Genomic DNA, 26,817 nt, shown 5'->3' with positions numbered 1-26,817 from the left:
CTTAAATAGTCATGTGGTAACCTGAGCACTGAAATTAGAGGTACAAACAAAGTAGTAAACATGAGTTTACATCTCTCAAATTACACATTTAGACACATTACAACATTTTCACCGAGGGTAAGATACTTGTCAAAATAAAGACAGGGAGAAAGGTGAATGAAAAACGTAAAAGTAACTGATCTGTTTTCTTTTCCAACTGACTCACAAGTTCCAGGCAGTAATAAAAGAGGGATGCATTTATAAGAAGGTAGTGAACAAAGAGTAAATGGTCTACTATGTGAGCATCTTCTGGAGTGTGAGTGTGTTACAATAAATAACACAAGAAATTTACTTTTAGCATTAAATGTGAACTGACTAATCTTTCACACACACGAGGAAGAGTGTAGTCCAGATCCAGATATTCACCAAATAACAGAACCCAAGTTCCAGAGCCAGAAATAAAATGACAAAATAACATTAAAAAGAAATTGACAACTGAAGCCAGTAAATTCAAACTGAGCCAAATAGAAGGTTTTTGCCATACAGGAAATGAAAGAAGTGTCATGGTTTATTGCAGCATAATGCGTTTTTTTCTTCCTTCTCTGTTTTTCTCTCACCAGTTGTCCACTTCTCATTTCAGATGCTGCCGCTCCCTCTGCCTGGTCTCTCCCTGTATGTTCCCCTGCAGATTCATCCCACGTCATCATCGCTCATCTCCTACACCTGTGCCTAATTGTCTCCGCTGTCTCCTTTGTATGAACTCTTGAACATTAAAGAATCTACTCATTGCTCCAGCCTGTGTTCAGTGTGCTTTTGGTTCCACACTAAGAAAGTGGCAGAACAGACTGACTAACATGGACCCAGCAAACGTTGTTAATATGGCTGGTGAACTACAGGCCCAGGCAAAGGTAATCAGGTCCCACGAACAACAGCTGGAGCCCTTGACGCTGCAGTTACAACACCTGACTCTCCAGCAGCGAAAGAATGGCGGAGCGCAGCCAGGAGGGCGCCATGCACCCACTCACTTTGAGCATCTTGGGCTCGGTGGCCATGTTCCCAATCCTCACCCGCTTCCATCCCCAGTGGAATCCACTGTGCCGATGGACTTGAGCCGTTCTCTTCTGTCTCCTGAACAATGCTGGCTGAGAGCTAATCTGTTTTTATTGCGGCTAAAACTGACACTTATTGAAATACTCAGGCTCACAAGGGGCAGTGAGAGCCCCACATTGATTGGTGAACTGGTGCCATTTTGGGGTGCCCCCCCCCAAATTTTCATCCTTGTGTCTGTCCTGGTGTCAGCCCCCAGTCATTTAGAATTAGGGAAGGAGGTTAGTGGTTTTTGTGTACTTGATTATGATGTCCTTATCTTCTCTAACCCACAGAAGCGCGTCTCATGTATGTGGTGTCCTCCAGAGGCTTTCTGGAAAACCAGCTCTTTGTTAAAGCAGAGAAATGTTCCATGTTTCATCTACCACTTTCCAAGGCTATGTTGTTTCACCCAACTGCATCCAGATGAATCCAGAGCAGAGCAGGGCAGTGACGGAGAGGCCCATCACCAACACCAGGAAACAGCTACAACGCTTCCTGGGATTTGACAACTTTTACAGGAGGTTCTTCCGAGGCTACTGCTCCATCGCTGCCCCACTACACCGGCTAACCAATCTGGTCAATTTCAACTAGATTCCCAAAGCAGATCAAGCCTTCCAGAACCTAAAGCATCACTTCACCATTTCTGACCATCCCTGATCCCAAGAGACAGTTCGTGGAGGAGGTGGATGCATCAGATTCTGGTGTGGGAGCAGTTCTATCGCAAAGGTCAGTTTTCTGGGTGCAACAGTCAGCTTGAGTTAACAGAGCAGATGAACCAAGAGTTGGAAAAGTCCATTTGCTGTCTTTGCCCCCAGGAGCCTTCTATATGTACAGGTCCAAGTGTCTCCTCTGGGTGGCGTCTTCTCACACCTTGCTCCCCTCATCCGCCACTGGCCTCTCCCCCTTCCAGGTGGCTTATGATTACCAGACCCCTCTCTTTCCATCCCAGGAAAAGGAGTCCAGCATCCCATCAGTCCAAGCTTTCATCTGCCGATGTGGCTTCTTTGGACCTCACAGCGCTACGCCAGGTCAGCTGACAAGCTTTGGTCTCCTGCCCCCAGTATGCTCTGGGATAATGTGTATGGCTGTGCACCAGTGATCAGCCTCTCCGGGTGGAGTCTGGGAAGGTGGCTTGTCGCTTCTTGGGTCCGTTCCCTATTGCTAAGGTGGTGAACCCTGTCATCATTATGCTCCAGTCCCAGTCCTCTGGCTCTGAACTGAAAATTAATGATATGTGTCATTTTCACTCCAGTTTTTTCAAACTTGGATCTTATGGGGACAAAACAATCTGATTTTACTTTGTCTTCGTTATAAAGGACAAAGCACTCTATACTTACTGTCTCCTCAACACACTTCCCTCAATTCACTGAGCAGCCCACCACAAACCCCCAGCATGTGCTCACTATCATGAGCTTGCTCCATGACGCAAAAAGTCTATTTACCTTATTTACATAAGGTATGATTTACATGCTCAGCTAGTGACATGTTTATAAATCAGCAGTGACTAGGTCAATGCCAAAGCGCTCCAACAACATTGGTGAGTAAAAATATCTCCAAATTCCAAACTGCTGAGCAGAAAGTCCTCAACTAGACCTCAGCTGCAAATCTATCTATGCAGCAAGTTTCATGACATACTGTAGTGCAGGTATGGTCCACAAATCCCTTGTTACCATGTACTTATAAAATGTAACTCATACTGTAAATAAGAAGTGACAATAATAAAGAAATATACTGTATAAAATCATTCAAACTTAATTTGTCATTGATTGATCATTCAATTAATTAACCAAACAAGCTTTCAAATTTATTAGAAGAAGGTGATCCATACTTGTAAGAAACCTCTTTTGAAACATGATCCAGTTCTCAAATCAATAACACAAAGTGAGCAGCTTCCTGAATCCCTGGAATGTGTTTGACTGTCCACTTGAAAGTTTCAGAGATAGAAACAGAGTTACTGTATGTGCATATACACACAGAGTATATACATTCATACTCAATATATTTAATGTATGATGCTGCTCATACATAATTAAACACATATGTATATTCATGTTAACAAGAAAAATGAAAATGTTAAGTGTGAAAGAGTATGAATGTCCGAAGTCATGGTTTTGAAAGCTCAAAGAAGCCTCACATAACATTTGTGCATATGGGATAAAACTAATAAAAGTGTCTAATCAACAAATTTGGTCAAAACGTATTACAAAGCTACAATATAAATTAGTGGAATCTTGGGGAAAAAAGCTGTTATGATGTAGGTTTGTTAGGAACAAGTGGTTCATATCTACATTTGTTACAGTAATGGAACATATTCAAACAAAATAAGTGAGGCATTAAATAGACCCACTCACACACTAACAGAAGGCCTTGTTCACAAAAATCATCACACATGGTTCTGATCATGGCATCTGAAGCCAATGGAGAGAAGAGGCTTCAGCCCAGCTCAGTGTCCCAGAGATAGAGGTTCATGGGGCGGGCTTCCAGGAGCTCAAATAGCTCACAAATAACAGCTTTGATTATTAAAGTGTGATTGTGAGTGGGTATTTAAAACTTATTAAGCTTTTAACATAAATTAACATATTGTTTTGTAAAATAAGTTTCCAACCATGATTTGGGGCAAAGATATAATGATAAATTCTGAAGATCTGAGAGAGATGATAACAAGGTTAATTGAACAAGTTTTTCAAATGAGTAATAAGCAAAAGATGGTCGGTCTTTATAACAACCACAATGCTGCTGTTGAAGTTGCTTTCATCAAGCCACTGAACTTAAACTGCTTCAGAAACCAAACTCCAGTGACCTGTTGTCTTATCATCAATCTTGGTGCCTGCTGTATCAGCATAAATCACATTATTAGTGTTAAAAGAGTTTCAAAAGAGAGGTAAATGCCCAACATGTGTTTGATTAAGCCAAGCATATTCTGAACTAACAGTCTGGCCCTAAAAGACCAAAGGTCACATCAGACTCATGACAGACAGCTGTTAACATGTGTGACTCGTGTCACATTAATCAGACTTGTCGAGAGAACTGGGCTTCTTTTCACCAGTACTGTTGAGAGTCTATGAAACCTGAGTCAGAGTGTGTGCAGGAATGAAATCACAGAACTGGGTTCCAGGAACTAGACTGCATAAAAACTCACACATACTAATAATACTACACTACACATAAACACACAGACAGGTCATATTTCATTTCATTAGAAGCACAAATACATGCAGCAATTATCTGTAAATCAGTGTAATCGGGACTCATTGGGTCAGTTTACTGTAGAACTTCATGTCAGCCAATGAGGTTCTGAAAACACATTAGTGATATGCGACACGTGGCTGCAACTATCAACAACAAAGTGGTGTTATAAAGGTCTTTTACAACTGACGTTACTTTGGATTTCACCATAACAGAAGAACTGAGCACTCAAAATATAGATCAAAGCTGAAAAAAAGGAGTTTAGGTTTGCTGAACATGGCACACGTGCCCCACATATGAAACACACAGAGATTTCAGTCCTGACAGACAGAGTGGAGCACATCTTGAACAACTCAATAAAGACAACTGACTATATTAAGAGTCACTATGCTAGGCATGGGCCATCCATCAAAAACTGATGCTGCTATTTGTGCAGAAGGAACAAATGAAAAATAATAAAGTTGAACAAGACAGTAGGTGGATAACTTTCAGCCCATACTGAATCCAAAAAAACAAATTGTAGCAGCCATCCTGGACCCCACTGGCCAATTCTCCTGCATCAACGTTCAAAGGAAAGTAAAAACTAAATAAAAAGCTCCTGCTTTTTAACCACAAATAACTGGCCTATGTCAAACCACACATGTGGTTCTACAAATAACAGAATAAATCTTTTCTTCCCTCCTTCATGCATGACAGAATGTGCATAAGTGCATAAGTTACTTTGATGCTTCTGTTCTCTGGTACTATTGCTTGTTCACCACTCCATGAAAAACACTGCTGGAGGTCGCACACCACTAAACAGATGTTTACAGTCATAAAATTCAATGACATTATGATTTACCACTTTAGACCTACCCTCAGTGATGTGCAGACAGGGCAACTAGTTTCTAGATTACAAATAAATATATGTCTAACCTAAAGCGTTAATACATACAAATACAAGTACCGGTAATCCTACTTTAACACACAACATAGAACAACATAAAATGCACAGAATTATCAAGAGAAAATTCCACATCATACCCTTATATAAGGTTATATTTCTTTTCCAAACTTTTTTATTCCTGTCACTCACCTCCTTCCCACAGGGGTGGGACCCCAGTGAGGACCAAGCAGAGAGTGTGGGGAACAGAGGCCAATGCTGTATGTATCTACAGATTCCTCACAGCCTACCAGCTAGCTGTGACTTTTAGCGGCCAACCCGCTCCTTCACACACTCTTTAGCACAAACTGAATTTAGAGAGAAGAAGAAAGCATTATCACCTGAGTGTTTCCTGCAATCAGCCAGACAGCAAAGGTATAAAGCATTCAGGCAAAAATTAGAAATGGCTTGAAGTCAAATAGCATGCTGCAGAGACAAAGATATTTAAATAGCAGAAAAATCAGAAACCCCAGTTTCATGACCGCAAGATTTTATGTGTTGTAGTTAAAAAAATAATACAGCTTTGTAGTACTTCATCATCTGAAGCGAATTAAAGCCAAAAGCAAACAGTTTCCTTGGCCAGAAAAAAGATGGATTAGACTCAACGTTGTGATCAGCAGAATCGCACATAAACAAATCACACTGTACTGGCCACATAGCTTTGCAAAGGCAAACATGCACACACAAAACCCGTGGCAAGCTACGCTCTTCCCATCGTTTCCTTTCCTCAACCCTCTAAGCCTCTTATCACTGCAATTGCCATCTCTAAGAAGAGGCTTAACGCCTCTGTTATAATTATGACATGGATCAAGGCATAATTAACTCCACTGCAAGTCTTTCTAGAAGAAAAATTCGGTTCTGTTAGCAGATTAAACCAACTTTGATCAGGCTTTAGAAATAGGCCTGAAATCCTGTGTAATTTAATTAAGTGCTGTTTGTATCAAGATTACCTGAGAGAGATGAATGTAGAGCCTCACTAACACCAGTGGCTCTCTCAACACTGTTCATAAATCAAATGTAACATATGGACACATTTACAAGACTCTCTTACCCACACAGTGACAGCTGCATTACTCTTCATTTACAACAACCACAGCTACATCAGACCTATTACACAGTTTGGTTTCTGGATGAGAAACATGATATGTTGAGAGAAGAGAAGAGAAGAGAAGAGAAGAGAAGAGAAGAGAAGAGAAGAGAAGAGAAGAGAAGAGAAGAGAAGAGAAGGTGTTGATGTCCACGTGTGTTGGGTGTGTTGTCCAGATGTTCAAGTAAACAACACTGATGACACAAGCAGTGGAACATGCCAACCTTGCCTGGGACCTGAAAAAACTCAGTGAAAAGGATGCAAAAAAACAAATCCCAACAGACCTGACCACTAACACGTTTTGATAAAATGATCTGATCTCTTGTATAACTTACTCTGGTTTAAATAAAACTGAAAGTCAAGTCACTTAAGGTGTCCTGTGTTTCTAAAGACAGCTCACATTAATTAAAACAGGCCTCTGAAAAAATCCCTAAAACTATCTGTGTTTGCTTGTGTGATTCTTGTGCAAGCACAAATGCCTGCATGTTTGTTGACTTTTAACAGTGTCAGTGTGGTGAACCAGCAACTTTGTGACAGGGAGCATATTTGAGAGGCCAAAACACACATGGTAAAAGTTAAAGGCGACTTGGATCACGGTTTGATGGTTCCTGCTTCATGAATATTGTTTACAAGTGCGTGACTCAGAGATTTAGACAGTAACAGTCACAATGAGTCACCCAGAAACCGATGACATGCAAACTTTCATTTGAGGGATCAGTCAGTTCAAATTTTGCTATCTATTGACATGTAATCATTGAAGATGCACATAATATGAACAGAAGACTGTGAAAGAAAAGTCTATGTCTCTAGATGTGCAGACAGAGGGAGTCTTGTTATTCAACAAATTGGTGAAAAACTATATCTTGAAAACTGAGTCCCTAGAGTGATGATTGGTTTGTGGCTATGACCATAAGCAAAACACAAAAATGAGAAGAAAGATTCAAAGCGCCAAGAAAAAAAGCAAGTCAAATACTTAGTTATAATTTGTCCTTGACGAAGGCTGTGACTGAATTGTGTTTTCAGAGTTTCACCAGAGTTTGAGGCACATAAAATTACAGTATGATTATTTGGGAAACAAGCTGGTGATACAATGAGACTCCAAATCAATCCACGCTGCTCTAGTCGTGCAGTCGTTACGAAATTACAAGAAATCAGCATGATACAGTTTTACTAACTAGAAATAAAATGGGATTAGTTTGAGTGGGCAAGCCTCCTCAAAAGAGAAGAGAACATATCTGCATCGCTGCAGAGCTGTTTCAGTGACGCTGGCTCACAGAAGCCTTTGACAGAACAGCTCCACAATAACATACTGTCTGAGTAAAAGTGAGAAAACTATATGGGAGTCAAAAAAAAGTGTTCTCCATCGAAATTGCTTTCTATGCAAAACAATATTATGACTTTGATGACTTATGAAACATAATAGCTTAAGTCAAATATTATTGTCCTGGCAGCAATAAATAATTTCACCTCTGTCCCCAATGATTGTAGTTGAGGAAGGCTGTGCTTTTGTTGGCATTCAAGGGTATTTCAAGCAGCCCACTTGCTTGAGTATTTCACAGTGTCATTGTAGTTGCTGTAGGATTATATTACAGCAGATTGCAGGGTGAAGGGGGGGCGGAGGAGACCAAAGTGAGCGCTCACTTACAGGCACTCGCACACAATGACTCCCGTCCCCCTGCTCCTCACACACAGTGCCCTCATCTGAGCAATCAAAGCGCATGTGGACCTTTTTCCACTGTCATCGGGATTATACTTTCCTACACTTGCAGCAGTCCCGTGGGCTCCAGCTACTGAAGCACGGTGAGTTAAAGAGAAAATGACAATGATGCATATTCTTTAAACAATGCCGCCGTGTGCAAGTTATTACAGTTGTGATGCTGGTATGATTTTGCATGCAATATTTGTTGTCGCCTTGAATAAGTAAGTAATGAAGTAACTCCACGAGGTTGCATTGATCTTATCTATAAATAATGAAATACAAAAAGAATTAGGAATATGACTTGAGAGGTTAAAAGTAAGTTGCCGATTGATTGTTATTGGATCGAGTACAGCAGGCTGTGCCTCTCTGTGCAGGTGGGTTTCGTTAGTGGTTCAGGACCCCCCCTCTCCCCTCAGCCCCGTCCCCGTCGACCATGACCGTGTGCGGCTGCGGTGCTTCCTACCTGCCGGGGCGGCTGCTCCAGGCTCTGTTGTTCTTGGCTGCGGCGCTGCCGACGAGCGGGGACTGCCCGAAACCATGCGTCTGCCACGGTCCCACCGAGGTGCACTGCACCTTCAGATACCTGAGCGCTGTACCCGAGCACATCCAGCCAGCTGTGGAGAAAATCAACTTCGGGTGAGCGTTTGATTTCTGGAGAGGAGGTCCATAAATGGACAGACTGTGTAAACGCTGAACCACAGACGGACGGCGGTACAAAGAAGGGAAGCTGTGTTAACTACATTTACTCACCTTGTCAGATGTTTAGCTATCTGACTATAAGACACGGTTAAAGTTTTTAAAGTGTTTTTTTTTTTTCATTTATTCCCCAAAACATCCCAACAGCTAGTGCAACTTTCTAAACTAGCTAATGTTACCTTCAATTTGTGAATCAGGCAAATGAAGCTAGCTTAATGTTAGCATAGCTCAAAATGTTGAAGTTGATTTGGAAAATTTAGTCAAATATAGCTATAACTAGCAGCTATCTTAAGCAGCTAACCCTGACAAATTTGATTTAAAATGCAGATGTAACAACTACCAGGTAGTTTGCTGCTCACTTTTGATTTTTTGGAGATTATAAAGATTATAAAACCATTAGCCACCGTCGTCCAAACCCGCTGTCCTGTCCTGTAGCTAGCTTCTTAGCTGTTAGCTAGTGTCTCATTAACCTGACCCACGGAGCTGGGGTTGTAAATGTTAATACAGACAAGATATAAATGAATAAAATATATTCTGACAGCATCTGCGAACTCTTTTCAAAGTAATTCAGTAGTATGTTAAGTTATCATACCACACTGTGCACCAGATAATAGAAACTCCTTTCCTTACCTTTACCGTGGCTGGTGGAGAAAGAAGTGTGCCACCCTCAGTTATTACTACTATTAAAACATTTACCTGATTCTAAAACAGCTTTCAGCACCTTTTAAAAAAGAATAGGTGACATATTGATGGCACACACCCATGGTATTGTGACTTTATTAACAGTCCTTTGGTAATTTAATCCATTTAGTCCTCTCATATGTTAATATGTCAGTATTAAATTTGAATCAAACTAAAGAATCACCTCATGTGTCTGATTTCAGGTACAACAGTCTAACTGCATTGAGGGAAAATGATCTTTCAGGACTTGAGAAGTTGGAGCTGTTGATGCTGCACAGCAACATTATCCACAGCGTTGAAGACAGATCCTTCCAAGACCTCAGGTCACTGCAGGTAAAACCGCGTTAAAATCCACGTCCACCTTAGCTAATGAAATTTGAACTTGCCCATGTACTTGCCGGGGAGTGACGACACGTTTCTTGTTTGGATCGAGGAGACTAGTTAAACAGAGAATGCCGATTATGAGACATGAGCCTCAGTGCTTATATTGCTGTTTTAACAAATATCTCCAATTTGTCAATCATGTTCTCACAGGTCCTAAAGATGTCGTATAATAAAGTGAAGGAAATCAAAAAAGATACCTTCAAAGGCCTGTCCAGTCTGTTGCGGCTCCACATGGACCACAACCACATCGAATTCATCAACCCAGAGGCTTTCTACGGCCTTAGAAACCTACAGTTGGTCAATCTGGAGGGCAACCACCTCCAGCAGCTCCACCCAGACACATTCATTACACTAAGACACAGCCAGGTATTTAAGCTGTCTTCAGTGAGAAATATCCACCTGTCAGACAACTTCCTCACCAGTCTGCCTGCAGATATTTTCTCAGGCTGCAGCCAGTTAGAGAACGTCTTCCTCCATGGCAACCCCTGGACATGTGATTGCCGTATGAAGTGGTTCCCAGGGTGGGCACAAAGAAACTCGGGTAAGGAGTGCATGGATTTGTAACCATGAAGATAACTCCTTCCTTCTTAATGAAGGAATCATTCTCAATCTAACTCCTTTGTCTGCATGCAAACTTGGATTTAAACCTTTGAAAACACATATTTGCTAGCAGCTTCATCTGGTAAAGTTCCTAACTGGATCTTCTACTTTAATAGGTTTTTGCACTAGTCATACTTTTAAAGTAGTGTGTTTTTCTCCTGCAAACCAGTAATGTCTAAAATTATATCCCAAGTAAGAAAAAGCACATCCAAGGGAAACATATAAATCATTTCAGATGCATCACTAGAGCCTTCTTCATCATCATGAGAATTACAGAAGCCACTAAATTACACAAAATAGCAAAAGTTATTTCTTTTCGATCCTAATACAAAAGTCAAATGTTCTGTATGGTGGTGGTGATCCTTTCTGGTTCACAAGTTCTACTGATGAGTTTTGGTTTGGATGGGTTTTGGTTTAAAGTGGAAATTGTAAATGTTCTTTTTTCACATGCAACAAACTAAAAGCTACAGCACTTGATTTAAATGTTTCCAGGTGTGCTGAAATGCAAGCGGGGCAGGGGCTATCCGAGAGGCCAGCTGTGTCCTGTGTGTGAAAATCCTGCCATTTCCTACCACACACAAATAGACCTTCTCCCCAGTGATGCATTCACCTGTTCCAAACCCTGGATCAAACCCTATCTAAAGCACAAAAACATTAGTGTGGATGAGGGGGACTTCACTCCAGTTTCCCCCAAGGATTTCATTGCCCCATTAGGTTCCATACAAATGAACTTGACTGACCAGTTTCACAGTGATGTTAGCTTATCTTGCACTGTCCAGAGGCCCTCTGCCTTCGAGAACCTCACACAAACCTTGGAAGAGGAGAACGGAGACAATGTTACCATGGTTACCACTGCCATAACTACATATTTGGTGTGTAACGTGGACTATGAGCACATCCAGCAGCTGTGGCAGATCCTTGCCACATACAGTGACTCCCCCATGCGACTAGAGAGAGGGTCAATGCTGGCCAGAAGCCCAGAAATGGTGTACAGGTATAGACAGATGAAAACAAACGAGGGTGAGGAAGAAATTCACACAGATATTGTTGCTGACATTAAAACTTCCCCTGCATGGTTGATGCAAGGAGAAGTGAGCTTCCAGCTTGATCGCACTACTACTACTTTCTCTACTCTGCACATTAAGTACCAGTCTGTGGTCAATCTGCGTGTGGAAAACACATCACCTAAGAGGGATCGCTATTCCTGGACCATGATCAAGCGAGATAATCAAACCAAGACTGAGCATGCTGTACTTGCAGGTGAGAGATTACTGCTTATAAAAATAGCTGATATTTGATATGGCTTTCACTAAATTAGCATTTTAACTGCCAAAACAGAAGAACTGTGAGTATTTTAGAACTCCAAAGACAAGATTTATCACATTTTTGGATGTGAATATTAATATTTGGGAGCAATAATTAATGTAATACATACATTTTTGTTGACACAGGTGGCGTGGCACAATTGAGTTGTCAAATCCAGGGTGAGCCAAAACCTCTGCTCGAGTGGATTTTACCTGATGGAAGCAAGGTCAGAGCTCCTTATTCTAGTGATGACAGAAGGATCATAATCACTGCAGAAGGAAAGCTAACTCTACGGGGTGCAGATGCTTCCGACACAGGCCTCTATCGGTGCATTGCCACAAACTACCTGGATGCTGATATCCTTGTGTTTCGAGTGACAGTTCTGTCCCCAGATGTGGAAGAAGCTGACGTTAATGGTGTTGATCTCTTACGGCGACTGGGTGAAAATTTGGTATTGGATTGTAGCTCCTCAGGAAATCCAGAGGCCTCAGTGCAATGGATTCTCCCTGATCACTCAGTACTGGACACGTCTTATGGGAACAGAAGAGTGTATAAAAATGGAACCCTGTTGATACAGGGTCTCACAGCAAGAGACCGAGGATTTTATAGGTGTTTAGTTATTAATCACCTGGGCGTTGACTTGCTTGTGTCTCAGGTGACACTGACTGGAGAAAGACCTGAGACGATAACACCTTTGGACATCGAGGCATCTGGGATGAATATTGAAATCGAGGAGGAACCTAGCTTGACAGAAAAGACAGTCACCCTCACTGAGAGCCCCTCGTCCAGTCCATATGATGGAACCAGTCAGGAATCCAGAACCATCACTTCAGGTCGACCCTTCCCCAGACTCAGGTCACAGGGCAGAGTAGGCTCTAGATTTAGACTGGAACAGAGACGGAGGGGGTCAGTCGGCAACAGACGCATGTGGAGTAGTAGGGTCTTCAATAAAGCTTCCAGGAAAGTGGACCCACAGAAATTTGCTGAATTAATGAAAAAGGCTCAAGATGGGTCCAGTATTATAAGTGAAACAGAGAAAGAGGAGGTAAAACATAAAGACTTGAAAGGCAGTCTTTCTGGTGATGGTGAATTTGGCTCTGGTGAGGTTAATATTGAAAACCATGTCATTGTAGTGCCAAGGTTAGGGACATCAACTACTGATAATTCTCAAGAAAGTACAATATTTGGGCAACACAAGCAGACCGAGGGGGCACATCTAACTGTTGGCATGGAAACCACAGTAAGAAATCATATTGATTTAAGTAAAATACCAGAAAATACATATACACCAACAACAGAGTCATATATGCAGTCAGATTCTACACCAATTGAGTCAACATTTACACATAGTCCAAGTTTTATTGATAAAACCAAGTTTTATGACTCAGAAAGAACCAGAGAACCACCCTCGGACATGCACCTAGTCACTCTCCAGCTTACTGTGACAGACACTTCACAAGAAACTCAGCTTCAGTTTTCAGGAGATCATCCTGCATATCCAGAGACATCCACAGGGGCGGGACGTTTATTTACCACAGTCCCTAATGTTAGTCTGGTGAGGGATGGACAAGACCCCGTGGAGCTAGTCCACACAGACCCAGAAAGCCAGTCTACATTCACAGCTGTCACCACCACAGAGAGAAAGCACGACGAGATTACCTTCCACACCACCCAAACAATCAAATCCCCACATCTGCCTGCAGGATCTACCATCATTTCCCGACAGCAGATTCATATCATCCCACACAAAAACATCAGAAGAGGAGGACGCAGGAGAACCTTCCATGGTCGCAGGAGAATCATTAAACCCAACAGGATTACTGACATACAGTCCTTCATGAGTAAACTTAAACAACCCTCAGTGAAGAAGGAAGCGAATGGCTCATTGTCCTACAGAATTGAATTGACTACAGGTAAACAACCTTGTTTTTGTAAGCAAATAGAACTTTTTAAAATTGTTTAGCCATATTTTTATGTTTCCTTTTTTTCTTCTCTCAGACTGTGACTGTAATGAAGACAAAAAGAAGACAGTGTCTACTGATGTCCAGGTGGTGACACCAACAGCTTCCTCTAGGTCATCTTTACACAGAACAGAGAGACCTACACAAAAATCAACAGCTTTCTTAACAAACGATTATATTACTTCAGATGTCCCTTTTACCCATACAGACTCTAAGCCAGAGGTTGCCAGTGGCTACATAACCTCTGCTGATGACCCTGAGTTTGACCCTACTGTTGATCCCTTTTTCAGTATACACAAAGAATCGTCAGTCTCCACTTCAACCACTACTGCAACTAGATCTAAGGTTATTCATGGAAGAATTCCCTGGGACAGGTTGTTTGGAGGAAGAGAAAGGGCAAAAATTCTAGGCCGCCTGAAGAGACCCTCTGTCACTCCAAAAACTTCAACTACAGCAGAATCTACAGTACTGCCAATGACTGCAACCCCTGCACCTGTGTCCCCCACCACTGCAAACTCATTGGCTGAACCTCAGACTCTGTCACCGTTCAGACACAGAGAGGGCAAAGAGAGCCCATTAGAAAATGACTATGGAGATTTATCTTCTGCGGATACTGAATTCACAACATTGGGACCTAGCATTTCCCATATAACTACAACCAGTTTATCCTATTATTCCAGGTCCTCCACCACTGCTGAAACACCACCAGAATCACAGTCTCTGTCTTCCCCACCTACTGTCAATCCCCCTTCAGTTGAAACCCCTAATGAAGCTTCATCATCTGGTTCTGGTCGACTCCCAAATAATTGGATCAGACAGAGGCCTGGTAAGACAAGAGGACGGCAAGGACAGCGAAGGTGGCCCCTCAGGGGCAGGAGACCTTCCAGGAAACCTGGAATGACTAGAGTACGTCCTACTACCACAACTACAGGGGCAACAACTATAGAATCTACTATGGAGACAACCACACTTCCTAAACAGACTTTTTCACCCTACATGTCCCTGTACATGCCATTTAGGAAAGATGACAGAATGAAAGTTGATATTTCTATTAATAAAACATCAAAGGAGGAGCCTGAATTTTATGAGAAATTCAACTCGAGGACATTTAGCAGTTTACCAGCCTACAGCACACCCAAGACACCATTGACCATCTTAACTACCTATATCCCTATTACAGTAATGCCATCTACAACAAAATGGTCCAGGGTCAAAAGCAAACTACCCAACCAAAGGAACAATGGTCATATTACTCCTCATCCACCACTGAGGAGAGTCGGACCTACTTTGCAAAGCAGTGTTGCTATAGGCAGAGCAGATAAAGACCTTTCTTTTAACACCAAGACTGCTAATATTGCTGCTTTTGAAACCACTACACAGGTTTTGACAAACAAACCTAAAATAGTTGGAGGCAATGCAGCCAGCTTTACCGTTTTGTCCAACTCAGATGCTTTTCTGCCATGCGAAGCTAATGGAAACCCCAAGCCAGTGATAACCTGGAAACGCTTCTCCTCAACCACAGGTGCAAAATATTTCTATTAATCCTAATTCATATAACTACTTAAAAAATACAAATGATTTTAAAAGGATTGACCTGTAGGGGAAATGTAAAAGCTGTGTGAAAACTGCATTAGGCCTACCAGTATCTATTTCTATGATATTAAGGAATGGTAATGCTTTGCTTTGTAAATCAAAATGAAAGTTAGTAAGGCTACTATATTATTTATACATTTCCAGCAGCAAGAAGCTCAATAAAAATCAATGAAATAAATATAAATGCTAATAAATTAATCAAACATATAATCAAATATGATGAAGTGATTGTTAGCTTAAGTAAATTGCTTTGAGATGATGTTTTTATTTAATGTTTTTTAACTTGTCTGTCTCTGTCCTTCAGGAAGTACCATCACTATTGCAGGAAAAATGGGCAAGTTTGAGGTGTTAAGCAATGGCACGCTGTTAATTGAGAATACCAACATTAAGGATCGTGGCCAGTATCTCTGTCTTGCTGAGAATGACCATGGATCAGATAAACTTCTTGTGACCCTCTTTGTGGTGGCCTACCCCTCGCGCATCCTAGAGCCAAAAATGCGTGAGATAAAATCTCATGCAGGAAATACTGTGGAGATGAACTGCAAGGCAGAGGGTCGACCCACACCCATGATATCCTGGATCCTGGCCAACCGGACTCAAGTGAGGGGTCATAACACTGAAAAGGGAAGAGTATCAGTATCTGCTGAGGGGACTCTGACCATTGAACATGTGTCTGTATATGACAGAGGTCATTACAAATGCATTGCCAGCAATCTAGCGGGAGCTGATACTGCTGCAGTTCGGCTGCAGGTGGTGGCAGCACCACCTGGTATTGTGGAGGAGAAACGGGAGCAACTGAAAGCAAGAGTAAGCCAACCCTTGTGGCTTCCCTGCACTGGCCAAGGCAGCCCTCAGCCTACGGTTCACTGGGTGCTCAATGATGGGTTAAGGCTACAGTCTGGCAGCCCTGCCAGTGCCTCCAGGATGTCAGTGTTTAAGAATGGAACCCTCCACATTGAGGATGTGACTCCAGCAGACAGCGGGAAATATGAATGTATTGCTACCAGCTCTACTGGCTCAGAGCGAAGGGTGGTGACTCTGACAGTAGAGAGGCAGGAGTCTGCACCTGCAATTGTGGAGACATCCGAGCGCATCACAGAGTTGTCCTTTGGGGATCAGTTGAGATTAAACTGTTCGGCAACAGGAGACCCCAAGCCTAGTATCATCTGGAGGCTACCTTCTAAAGCTGTAGTAGATCAAAGACACAGGTAACGTTATCAATAATGTCATTAGTGGTAAAATTGCAAAGAACAGGTGGTAGCATTTAGAGCAAACACATCAGCATCACTGTAAACATTTTAGATATAAGGAAGTAACACTGTGTTAAGGAATTATGCTTTACAAAATACAAGTGCCTGTGACCTAAGATGTACTGTAGTCATACTTACAATAGGAGTTTGCCAAATTGCAACAGTCAGTTTTAATAAATATTGTATATTCTCTACACCAGACAACACCAGTTAAGACTCATGAGAGTAATGTAACAACAGCTTACATTATTCTTAGTATACTTTATCCCTTAACAGTTGAATGACTTGTTTTTATTGATTTAACATCAGAAGAAATGCAAAAAAAGGGGAAAGAAAACAGAACGGTGTTCTCAACAAACACATGGCAATGAAATGCTGATGCTCAATTCACTGCTGAAACCTTGGCATAGTTTACTTGTTAAATATTTATCCTCTGACAAAGAGGATTATTGCTATGGAGGTTTTGTTTTTAACTACTTTAAAATGTTATTTGCAACCACAGTGTTCTGTGTTTTTTTATGCTCATTTATCTTATTGCAGATAAATGACCCTAGAATTACACTATTTGCCAGATTTTCTAAGAACTGGTTTTAAGTCAACAGTGGCAATTTGTACAGTATTTTAGTCATACTACAAGTATTTGGTTGGGTCCTTTGCCCCACACTTTAGTAAATGAGAACACTCTACATGTTTTATCAGGTTTTTTTCTGTCTGCCACTCTTTCTTTATCACTCTAAGTTTCTGTCATATATATCTCCAGGATGGGAAGCAGAATTCACGTCCTGGACGATGGCACTCTTGTCATAAACACAGTGAGTGATAAAGATTCTGGAAACTATCTCTGTGTTGCACGAAACAAGATTGGCGATGATGTCCAACTCATGAGGGTCAGTGTGTCCCTGCTACCAGCCAAGATAGAGCCCAAGTTTTTAGGGCAGAAGCAGGTTACCTATGGTAAAGATCTGAAGGTTGACTGTAAAGCCTCAGGAGCACCAAAGCCAGACATTTCCTGGGGTCTGCCAGATGGTACATTGGTCAACAGCGCTTTACAGTCTGACGCCAGCAGTGGAGGAGGACGAGCACGACGCTATACTCTGTTTGACAATGGAACCCTTTACCTAAACCAGGTATGCTTGAAATACACAAAACCACAAACCTCCATGATACGTGCAATGTAAAACATATTAACAAGTTATACATCAATGTCATGTTTCTCCAGGTTGGCATGTCAGAGGAAGGGGACTATACATGCTATGCTGAGAACCAGGTGGGCAAGGATGAGATGCATGTACATATCACTGTGGTGACTGCTGCCCCCAGGATACGTCCTCCCAACCAGACCTATGCCAGGGTGAAACCTGGAGGGAACATTCGCTTTGACTGTGAAGCACTTGGGGAACCCAAACCAAAGATCCTGTGGATGCTTCCCACTAAAGATGCAATTGCAGCATCAAATGAACGCTATCTGATGCATGTCAATGGTTCTCTGGATATCAGAAATGTGAAGCTTATTGATGCTGGGGAGTATGTTTGTATGGCTCGCAACCCTGCTGGGGAAACACAAAAAGTCTATAAGCTTGATATAAATGGGAATCCACCAATGATCAATGGCTACCGCCAGAATAGGACTGTAACAAAAGATGTAGCTGTTAAACACTCCAGAAAATTAATAGACTGTAAAGCTGAGGGCAATCCCACTCCTAGTATCACTTGGATTATGCCTGACAACATCTTCCTGACAGCACCATATAGTGGGAGCAGGATTAATGTTCACCTTAATGGGACATTAGAGATTCGTAACGTCCGGCCAACTGATACAGCAGAGTTCATTTGCATGGCGAGGAATGAAGGAGGAGAGGCAGTGATGGTTGTACAGCTGGAGGTAACCAGTATGCTCCAAAGGCCAATCTTTAAGAACCCCTTCAACGAACGGGTTTCATCTCGCCTTGGGAAAACCGTGGTCCTGAACTGCTCAGCTGATGGACACCCAGTGCCAGAGATCATTTGGACTTTGCCTAATGGGAAACAATTTAATGGTGGACATGACCATGGCTCTCGCCACCACCTAGGCATTGATGGTACTCTAGTCATCTACGACCCTCGCAAAGAGGATGCTGGGAAATACCGCTGTGGCGCCAAAAATGTAATGGGTTACATAGAGAAGCTAATAATTTTGGATGTTGGACAGAAGCCTTACATCTTGACAAGGCCAAGGGGCATTATACGCAGTGTCTATGGGGAACCTCTCTTCCTTCACTGTCTGTCTGAAGGGAGTCCCAGACCCAGGATCTACTGGACTATTCCTGGTGGCCACACTCTCAATCGGCCTCAAATCCTTGGGCGCTACCAGTTACTAGAGAATGGTACTTTGGTTGTTCGAGATGGTACTCTCCTTGACAAAGGGAACTATATTTGCAGGGCTCAGAACGATGCTGGGGAGGCTGTGGTCACTGTTCCTGTTATTATCATCGGCTACCCTCCACGGGTCACAACAGGGCCACCTCCCAATGTGAGGGCCATGACCGGGACACCTATCCAGCTCAACTGTGCTGCCACTGGGATCCCCAGGCCAGAGATCACCTGGGAGCTGCCTGATCATTCGGTTCTGTCAACAGCAAAACAAGGTCGGCCTATGGGTAGTGAACTGCTCCACCCTCAGGGCACACTTATTATCCAGAGGCCCACACCCTCAGACTCTGGCACATACAAGTGCATAGCCAAGAACCAACTAGGTACACACTCAAGGGTCACGTCTTTAAATGTACTGTAAGAAAAAGATGTGAATAGGGGAGGTGCGGTGGCATATTTAAATGTAAAATTAACACAGTCAGTTGTGTGCAAGGTATGGTATGTGCTTTCACATGTGGATTTGTGAAGATCACTACCTGTGGAATATTATTTTAAAAACTGACAGATTTGGATTAAAAATAAATAGCTCAAGAAGAGAAATGGAACAGACATTTTAAAGGGAAAATGTTTTTCTAACCAGAAAACTCAGCCTGGCACTAGAAAGTTGTTTTTGTAACTTTGGAACTAGGTGTCTGGAAATTCATAGGTGGTTCTCATTTGAGGTGGTTCTCATGGGAGCAAAATGGCCAGTGCATAGAGTCAAAGCTAAAGTGATTTCTTTGAGTGGGCGTTGCTGGCCACACATAGGGATATTATTACAGCATGTACAGAGTGGGAGAAAAAAATGTGTTACATGGTGAAAGAGGAAAAAAAAAACAGGCTTTCGAGAGGGTTGTATTTTTATTTCCCTTTAGACATTGGCCAGAAATTGCTGCTGTCATGACATGTTGTTTTGTAGATTAACAGCATGAAAAAAAGAGTATATTTACCTTAGAATTTCACATTGGAAGAAAATAGGTTTGTTTTACACTGGATACATGGACAGTGCAGTGCTTTCAGACCAGAATCACATCTGATTTTATTTAACTTTTTATAATTTGATGAGAGATGACACAATTATCCAAGGAAATGTTCTTTATGTCTATTCACATCTATGTTTTTTGTACACAAGTCTTTACAGCCATGTTGTACAATTGTATAATATGTAATAAAATATATTTGTAGTATCTACTTTATCAAAGTATGAAAGAGCAAACAGTATTAAAAAGAAAACATGGCCATTTTTTGTTTTATTTTACTAGCTAATGCACAGACATTTATTATGAAATATATCTAATATAAATAACTCAATGGATGTTGAGGCAAAAAAATAACAGATACATATATTTTTATACACATTTTGAACCAAAGCAAATACCATTCTCTTAAGGGCAGCAACTAAAACATTATAGAATCATCTAAAAGACTAAAACATCAAAATATACAAGGCCTTATAAAAGTGTGACTTGTACTGAAGTATGTGTTATTTTAACAACAATTAGCAAAACAAGAAAACTGGATCAAAAAACATTTTTTTTTATTATACTATAATTTTCCCATTTTTCTGTACAAAGCTATTAAACAGATGATAAAGAGTTATCACACAGTCTCTTCCTGATGTTGGATTATGAAGGACAGGTTGAGGCACATGATTAATGTACAGTGGCTTCCAATATCGAACAGCTGCATTTTAACAGACTTAAAAAAGAGTGCAAGTACACATCCTACCATAAAAAAAAATTTTTAAGATCTCTACAAAACTATTTTTTCCAAAAGGTTAGAGCCAGGGAACTGCAGTGTGATATGACCCAGGCATACATGGGCAATGGGGGAATTGTCTTCCATAAACTTTGGAATGTGGGCTACTTGCTCAAAGATTTGAAAGAAAAGTGCTTGCATATGTGAGCTCTGTGACAGTCAAAGACACCTTAACGTAGTTGAAAAGCACCACATATTGTTTATGTAGGGCTTTTCACAGTGAAAGACAGTGTTCATCACTCACACTATGAGCCCTCTGTGCACGGGGAAGAGTTTATTTGTTCAGCACTGGTATTGTGGCTCGTGTTTGAGGTATGATGACATTTACCTTCCCCAGACTTGGATATTTATGAGTATTTTAAACATGATTTTCCCATTTGCTCCTTTCCTCTTGGGTGTCTGAAGAAATAGAGTTGAAGTCTAACATGTACTGTTTAAAATGGTTATTAGAAGCTACTGACAGGGGGTGTTTGTGTTTTCAATCGTTGCAGATTTCACCTTTAACAGGTCAAATAAACTATACCTGTGAAACCAATTGGTCAGAGCAGTTGAAAAGAGATAAGCAAACATAAAGACCTGTCTAGGATATCACAAGACAGATAAAGAAATCCTGTTATTGCACTAGATGAGATAGATAAAAGTATGGCCACATCACCAACCTAAAGACAGTAAAATGGAAAACAAAACTTGTCCTAATGAAAGTTGTCCTAATTACTTTACAGTCTACCTTCTTCAAGAAATGCGTAGTACGCACAATCGCAGTTCAATATCCCGGAAGAAGCTTTTTGATTATTTATCTCTACTGTTTATCTAGTTTCAGCTGCCAACTTGCTTCCATCTAGTTTTTCCCTAAACTGGCTAAACTGCCAGGAACATGTAACAAGAGATACTTTGTTAAACCAGAAATTCCTACCTTCCAGTCTGCACCACGTCTCCATCCCTCAGCAGGGCTGTCCATCTCCATTTCAGGAATTTATAAAAGGCTTGATCTGTTCAGTCACTTAAGAAATGGGGGTCTCTACTTAAAAAAATCCATCTTCAGTTAATAAAACATGGGTTTTCCTGTGTAAAGGTGTTTACTGTGAGAAACATTAATTATCTTGTTACCTGTTAAGGACTGGGATATATTAGGCAGCAGCTGAAAAATGCCTGTTCACCACTAAAACGTGCCTACAATGGTCATGTGAGTGTCCAAAGTGGACGGCGGAGTAAATTCAAATGGAAGAAAATGGTCTGAAGAATCATGTTTTCTTTCAAATAATGTGGACGGGTGAGTGCATGTGATCAGTTTACTTGTGAAAACTGCTATAAAATAGATGCTAATGTCTTGAATCTCACCTGTGCTTTCTCTGATCTAATATCTAGATGGCATTGAATTAAAAAGTTAATCACTACATGAAAAATGTAGTCTGCATTTATTGCTTTTGCACTTGGTAGAGAACAATTGTGTAATGCACTGATCTTTAAAGTATCTAATTTTAAAAGTGGATTCCCTTGACATGTTGTCATACATCTGTGTTTGTAGAGGAAGACAGATGAATAATGACAGACAGTTAAACTGTCTGAAACAGTAAACAGGAAACTTGGATCTGCGTGAGAAAAAGTGGAAATACAAAGTCTACAGAGTGGATAGACAAGGGAAACCTGTGAAGGGCAAGGCATACTTTTGGTCTGTGGTATAAATTCCATACTTAAACTAGAATGCTGTCAACCTGAACATGGAAACTGAGATCTTAGAGATCTTAAGAGAGGCTTGCTGGGAGCAAACCAAGAGCAGTCTTGGAAAGTACTCCTCTGTTAGCCCAGCTTATGTCTTTGAAGCTGTAGAATTGCCAACAAGGTCCTGTGAGAAAGATGGGGATCAGTTGCTTCCCCTTTTTAAAATAATCCATCTCAATATTTTAAAACCTTTTTTAACATTTTAAAACGGGCCCTTCGAGTACACGCTTGGTACTTGTGAATGCACACTCTGTTTCTCATACAGTAGACGGGCATCTTGCTCAGTACCTGTGATGATGCAGGAATTTAACACCAGCATTATAGAATCCACACCTCCACCTTCCAGCCACAAATAAGACAGATCCATCTTTGGACCTTTCCTCCAGGTTAGGATCTGTCATGCTGTGATGGAAACTACACATTTCTCAAAACGTTTCTTCTCAGGACTGTCAGCTTAGTCTTCCTGGGAGCTGTTGTAGTAAGGGAAAAGAAAGTATGCACATACCAGTCCTACTCACCCAGTTAGGCTGCATCAACAGTGGCACTGCCACTACACAGCACAGGCTGATGTTTCTGTCTGATAGGTTTCCCAGAAACTTTTAAAAGTTATGGTGTAGTGGAAGTTAGCAGAGTGGGGGGGTCTCATTTGGACCTTAGGTATAAGGAAACTTCTAGTGTCCAGACCTTCACCATGACTCTTCAACATTAATGTGTATAACTCGCTTTTTACTCATCCTCTGGTACATTAAGCAGCAGTCTGTAGTTGTGTTATTCCAAACGTTAGAATTTCATTGAACCCTGCGCATCGTTAGGGAGAGAGGCATTTATGCTCCTGTATTTCTCCCTTTTGACGTGTTTCCAATATTCTTTTGAAAACTCATTGTTTCCAGGATAAAATAGACAAAAGCCAAGTCAGAGGACTGTTGCGTAAGAGAGCCATTCTCCCAAATTACATTCCTTTACTCAGACATAGTCCGCAGTCAGCATTTCCTCTGTGCTTCGGGAAATAAAGTTTAATTTACCACTCTGCAGTAAAGGCAGTGTGTAATTTAGATGCAGTCCAGAGCAGCTGTAACACAGCGAAGGAAACACCAAACACTTCTAAATAAAATATGAGGAAGGAGCTAAAGTTTTTGACAGCTTTATACTGTGTAGAGGCCTTCCCTGGTGTAAGACATAAATATATGCGTGCTCCCTAGACAAACATTCTTGTAGAAATGTGGTGATGACTGATGGGCATACTGTAAATAAGGCAAAGATCATTTAAGCATCCTTTAGGGGAGTTCTGAATATGTCAGTAAGTCCATGCAGGGAGCAATGATGTTTCGTAAATATGAAATGTCATATAATACTTAGAAAACCAGTCAGAGTGTGCAGCAGCACCAAAACAAAAAATAGATTCATCCAAAACACAGAAAACATCTGACACTATTCACATTAAGTGGGTGAAGATTTCACACCCAGCCAGCTCCTCCCTGAAAGTGCTATCCTGCCGGACCACCAATAGATGGCATCAAAGTCTCTAATCATCACACTACATCTGTTCTGTGTGAGGGACCAGTGCAAACATGAAATATATATTCAGTACTCAAGTGTTACACAGACCTTTTGTGAAGCTACGAGATGCTGACATAAATAGAGTAAAATCTAGAACAGCCTCACAGATTTAGTTTTAAACCAAGTGCAGCAGTTAAGTCATTTTACAACCACCTGTTGTCTGTGTCTTTACAGTACCTAGCAACCTGGGACACCACAATGACATCACAGGAACACGGTCCCTCGTTATAGCTCTGAGGTCACCAGTTACTACTGAAGTCAAGTTTGGTAATTGACCCATAAAAGCAGCTCTGAACACGTCCTAAAGCAGCTTTATATCACATCCTTTGATTGCGTAGAGCCTTCATTTGTTGTCTTCATCGAGCATATTGATGACATATTTCTTCACTTATGTCTTAGTTTGGACTCAAAATGTTTCAGTATAAATAATGTGTCATCTGTCTTCTGTCCTAGTTCGTACATGACATTGACTTTTTGCACACCCCACCAATGTGGTTAACAGCTGAATCAAACCTGTCCCTTGGTCTATCTTCTGCCCTCTGCTTCCACTCAGGTCTCCGCTGAGCATATAGAGACACCCTGTCAAATATTCGTGGTATTCCAGACTGACCAGTATCTCTCAAAAGGAGCCGTTGTCCCTCTTTTTCCAGTTTTCAAGCCACAGCTTTGCATCGTGCTTTCCCAGACAGCGTGGTGAGATATGATTTCACAATCAGAAATTAAAGAAGGAATGCCAGTGCCGGCAGGTGCCAGGTACAAAGTGTGACACAGTAAATATTCACACAGTTCCAGTACGGCACAGTATTATACTGTAATTACCATCATAGCCATCAGTAATCTTCATCTTCACAGTTGTAATTTGCTATATTTGTGTATAACAACACTGCACTCTTTTTATCTAACATCCATCATTTTTACTTTTGAATCAACATGACTTATATTTTCAATGTTAAAATCTTTTTTAGTAAAGTAAAAAGAAAAAAGAAAAAATATACCAATACATTTTTTAACAGTCCATCTTCAATAAAATTTTATTAAAAATATTTTATGCATTTGTGAGGTGTGATGGGCCAAGGAATGGTTATCCATAATGAAAATATAAGAAATTAACTTTTACTCCCTCTGTTTGGAGGATTAGTGAGGCTGGAATACTGGATATTAAAGGCTATATCTCTGTAAACCTGGCACACTCTGCTGTAGCGAAATAAACTTTGCGCTGAATTCATTCCACATGGATGAACGCATATGTCATCGTTTTTTATTAGCCGCAAGGTGAGCGACTCTCCCAGAGAGATAGTCTTGCCTAAGTCCAAATGGATGCATTTATCAAAGGATCTGTTGTGTAAAGGCCAGGTAGTGTTTGGTAGGTCAGCCACTGATGCATACTCCAGACCTAAGAGATGAGCAGTGATTTGTAGCATAATGCAAACAAAAACAGTTGCTAGGAATAACTCTAGGTGAGCAACGAGCTGGAGCTCAGCATGGAATCAACGACATCATTCACCGGTAGAGCCAGTTGGACCAACTGATGTGTGGGACCAATGGGAAATGCAGGAATGCTTAAGCCAGCAGTTACCAACACTGAGTCCTTCCAAAGCTTTCTGTTTAGTCCGTGAATTTATTTTAGAATCAACCTATAATGATCTTTTAAATATTATTAGCGCATGACAGACAGGTTGTTGAATCATTAGAAACACTGCAGCATGAGGTAGTTACTATACTCATATCTCCCTTCACCTCCACGTGCAGATAACCACATGGGAGGCAGACACACTGGAACATGCACACAAGCAGCAGCAGTAGCTAAAGAAACCTGACACTGTCCAAACAATGTGTGGGCCACACATTTAAACTGCGTGAGGAGAAACTGATTTAAGAACGTGCCAGACGAAATGTACACACACACACACATCCATACAGACAAGCAGACCACAAACAAGGACCACCCGGAACATTTGTTTTCCTCACTCCGTGTGTAAGAAGTTCCTTTCTTGTGTGTTTCTGCCTGTCACCGTGACGTAAGGATCAACCTTCGACCGCTTTTAAGGGTCAGGGTTCACAGTCCAACCTCATGCTGCCCCCAGATCATCCAGGAACAGCTGCTACAGCTGTGCTTGTTACACCAGGGTTTCTTTTCGTCACCTTTCCCTAACCTCATGCTCGCTGTTGTGATAAAAGCCTCTTCAAAAGGCCACTTACAGATGGGCTCAATGCAGCCTGTACCACATGTGTGGAGAGGAGATGAGGTTTTTCTCCCTCCACCCTTCGGCTTTATTATCACCACCGGGTAGAAAAAGAAGTGTTTATCCCAGCTCTGCTGGAAAGACGGTAGCCGCCGAGTGTGGGCTTTTGCTCTGCAGATTGAGAAGGTTAGAGCGGTGAGTGGTGGCCTAAAGGTCAAAGGGTGAGGTAGGAGGTGAGGAAAGAAGTGCGCCTACAGAGATTCAAAGGCATATGTGTGTGTGTGCTGGGGGGCGTTATGGAGGAGGCTCAAGGGGATTTAAATGGAAATTCAGTGAAGTCTTGTGTTACTCACTTTTTATTTCCTTTCCTCATTCCCCGCTTCCTGTCTGTCTGAGAGGGAGCTGGCGTGGATTACTGCATGCGAATACAGCGCAGCTTTGCCTGTGTCTGCACGGACGTCTGCAACTGTGCATTCACACACTATTTGACTATGCCTCTCTGAGAATGATTCATGTAAATTTAAGACATCGGTGCGGGAGGTTGGATTACACCTGCCATGTCCTGGAGTTCATTTGAGAGCTTTATTTCCAGAAAAAAAAGGGGGATTTAAATATAATAAAAAAAGGGATGGACTGTTTGGCTAACTCCTGTCAGACATGAATGGAAACTCCAGATAGACTGAAGTAGAAGAAAGGAGGCAAGGTTGAAATAGGCAAAAAGAAAGATGCACAGGTTGACTGGTGTTTAACTGAAAAGCAGCGAGTGTGCTTTGTGCACTC

The 26,817-nt window shown here is 41.5% G+C and overlaps 1 protein-coding gene across 1 annotated transcript; it reads left to right on the top strand.

Annotated features, from left to right (window-relative positions):
- The first annotated feature begins 7,951 nt into the window (after window positions 1–7,951).
- Window positions 7,952–21,251, top strand: igsf10 (immunoglobulin superfamily, member 10). The gene is made up of 10 exons (XM_026379104.1): window positions 7,952–8,063; window positions 8,337–8,598; window positions 9,543–9,672; window positions 9,874–10,264; window positions 10,816–11,583; window positions 11,775–13,541; window positions 13,627–15,111; window positions 15,487–16,390; window positions 17,193–17,559; window positions 17,652–21,251. The coding sequence occupies exons 2-10, from the start codon at window positions 8,396–8,398 to the stop codon at window positions 19,200–19,202; spliced, it is 7,566 nt and encodes a 2,521-aa protein (XP_026234889.1). The 5' UTR covers window positions 7,952–8,063; window positions 8,337–8,395; the 3' UTR covers window positions 19,203–21,251.
- Window positions 21,252–26,817: the final 5,566 nt, after the last annotated feature.

Source organism: Anabas testudineus, chromosome 13 (genome assembly GCF_900324465.2).
Source record: "Anabas testudineus chromosome 13, fAnaTes1.2, whole genome shotgun sequence".
Lineage (NCBI taxonomy): Eukaryota > Metazoa > Chordata > Actinopteri > Anabantiformes > Anabantidae > Anabas > Anabas testudineus.
Note: the sequence above shows the minus strand (reverse complement) of the source record. Positions and strands in the feature narration are given on the sequence as shown.

Coding starts and splice junctions, on each gene's coding strand:
- igsf10 (XM_026379104.1), top strand. CDS start 8,396: ATGACCGTGTGCGGCTGCGGTGCTTCCTACCTGCCGGGGCGGCTGCTC. Junction 9,673..9,873: donor AAGACCTCAGGTCACTGCAG/GTAAAACCGCGT, acceptor ATGTTCTCACAG/GTCCTAAAGATGTCGTATAA. Junction 13,542..13,626: donor CAGAATTGAATTGACTACAG/GTAAACAACCTT, acceptor TTCTTCTCTCAG/ACTGTGACTGTAATGAAGAC.